We start from the raw sequence: 2,186 nt of genomic DNA, 5'->3' as shown, positions 1-2,186 counted from the left end.
GCCCCATGTGGGAATCCCAGGGGCCCCGGGGGGCCCCTGGGGGCATCATTTGGGGCCCCGAGAGGCCCACACAGCCTTGCGGGGTTTCTAGAGGGCCCTAGGGGCCCCAGGGGCCCCCAGAATCTCGTTTAGTCCTTGGGGGCCCCCGGGGCCTCCCACATAAGAACTGGACTCCCCCGTGGGGGTCCCTCTCCTTAGGAGGTTAGGGCCCCTGAGTTCTCACACGTTGAGCTGCTTGTGGTGCGCTCTGTCCCTTTGCTGCTGCTGCTGCTGCTGCTGCTGCTGCTGCAGTTTGCTGCTGAAGCTGGCCTACCTAGAGGACATGGGCGAAGGGAATGCGCAGCAGCTGGCGGACCAGCGGAAAATGCATATTGTGTCTTTGAACTTCTTGAACCCCGAGTTCTTCCTCGAAGACTTTGTTGCCAAGGTGCGCATGCATGCGTGCATGAATGCATGTGTGCATGCATGCATGCATGCATGTGTGCATGCATGCATGCATGCGTGCGTGCATGCGTGCATGCATGCAAGAGTGGAGCCCCACCTTTGTGGGGCCCCACGCTTGCGGCGGCTGCTGCTGCGGCTTTGCTTTTCGTCTCACTTTTCCTTTTTTTTATCTCTGGGGCCCCACATGTTTCTTTTTTATTTTCTCAAATTATATTATTTATATTATTTCATTTCTTTTTCCTTTTCAGGAATATTCCTTCTTGAGGCAGTACTGCAGCAACATTTCCATCTTCTGCGACGCCCACGACGGAGTAAGCAGCAAATTGCTGCAGCTAGCCAGCAGCTAGCCAGCAGCTAGCCAGCAGCTAGCCAGTAACTAGCCAGTGGCTAGCCAGCAGCTAGCTAGGAGCGAAGTGGCCAGCTTACCAGCCACATAGACAGCTACTTATCTACCCAGGCAGCTAGCTAGCCAGATAGCTAGCCAGCTTACCTATCCAGATAGCTAGCCAGCCAGCTAGCCAGCCTGCTAGCTAGCCATTTAGCTAGCCAGCCAGCTAGCTAGTCAGGTGCCTATCCACCAGGCTACCCGGCCACGCACGCAGCTAGCTAGCGCCAGAGCTAGCTGGCCAGGCAGCTAGCTAGCTAGCTAGCTGCTGCTGCGTGGCTGCAGGCCTTGTGGTGGTCGGAGCTGTTTAGCGGCAAGCAGGCGCTGGGGCGAAGTGTCTTTGGGCTTTACGCGAGGCCCAACGAGGGCCAGTCTGGAGAGCAGCAGCAGCAGCAGCAGCAGCAGCAGCAAGACCTGCGGAAGCCGCCGCTGTACGCCAGCAGCACGGCTTGCTTCCAGGGCTACGAGCCGCAGCACATGCAGGCCGACACCCGCGACTGGCTCGGTGAGCCCCAAACCCCAAACCCTAATCCGTAAACCCTAAACCCTAAACCCCCGCAAGCTGCAGCAGCCCCAGCCTCCCGGGTGTCTGTACACCGCAGATGTAGACGTCATCGACATGACTTGGCTCGGAAATAATGTGCATGCACTTCGCCACTCTTACTGGTCTCTGAACAGAGAGGTTATTGAGGACCTCCGGTGCGTGCGAGGGTTCAGGGTTTAGGGTTTAGGGTTTGGGGTTTGGGCCTAGGGATGGGGCTGCACCGCCCTGACCGCGGCGGGCTAGCTAGCTAGCTAGAAGGCGGGCCGGCTAGCCAGTGCTGCAGCGTGCCCAGACTAGAGCTAGCTAGCTAGCTACCTAGCTAGCTAGCTGCCTGCCTGCCTAGCCAGCTAGCTAGTCACTTGCTAGCTAGCGAGGTCGCCAGCTGAAGTAGCTAGCTACCTAGCTGCTTACCCAGCCATCTAGCTAGCTAGGGAGCTACACAGCCAGCCAGCTAGCTAGCTACTTGGGTAGCCGGCTAGCTAGCCAGGGAGCATCCCAGCAAGCTGGATACATAGCTAGCTACCTAGGCAGCTAGCTAGCTAGCCAGGTAGCTGCTTAAACAGCCAGCCAGCTAGCTAGGGAGCTTGACGGCCAGCCAGCTAGCTAGTTAGGGAGCTTGACAGCTAGCCAGCTAGCTAGCTAGCTAGCTGTAGCTGGGTGGTGCTGCGGCCGCTGCAGGGAACTGATTGTGACGCGCAAAAGAGCTCGCCAGAGAACTTCGCGGCTAGACAGAAGAGAGGGAAATGTTTGGGTTTATAGAGTTGCTCCTTCTTCCCTCACTTCTATATTTGACAGTGACATCTAATTAGCGTT

At 57.5% G+C, this 2,186-nt stretch overlaps 1 protein-coding gene across 1 annotated transcript; it reads left to right on the top strand.

Annotated features, from left to right (window-relative positions):
- Positions 1–322: 322 nt before the first annotated feature.
- ETH_00003360 (Chromosome III, complete sequence, related) lies at positions 323–1,602 on the top strand (the record flags this gene model as incomplete). The annotated part of the gene is made up of 5 exons (XM_013379116.1): positions 323–427; positions 693–755; positions 1,115–1,334; positions 1,432–1,528; positions 1,581–1,602. 5 exons carry the CDS (start codon positions 323–325, stop codon positions 1,600–1,602), a joined length of 507 nt encoding a protein of 168 aa, XP_013234570.1.
- Between the last annotated feature and the right edge of the window lie 584 nt (positions 1,603–2,186).

The sequence above is a fragment of the Eimeria tenella genome, genomic scaffold (genome assembly GCF_000499545.2).
Source record: "Eimeria tenella Houghton genomic scaffold, Eth_scaff1439, whole genome shotgun sequence".
Taxonomy (NCBI): domain Eukaryota; phylum Apicomplexa; class Conoidasida; order Eucoccidiorida; family Eimeriidae; genus Eimeria; species Eimeria tenella.
The sequence above is the reverse complement of the archived record's forward strand: the minus strand, read 5'-3'. Positions and strand labels throughout refer to the sequence as shown.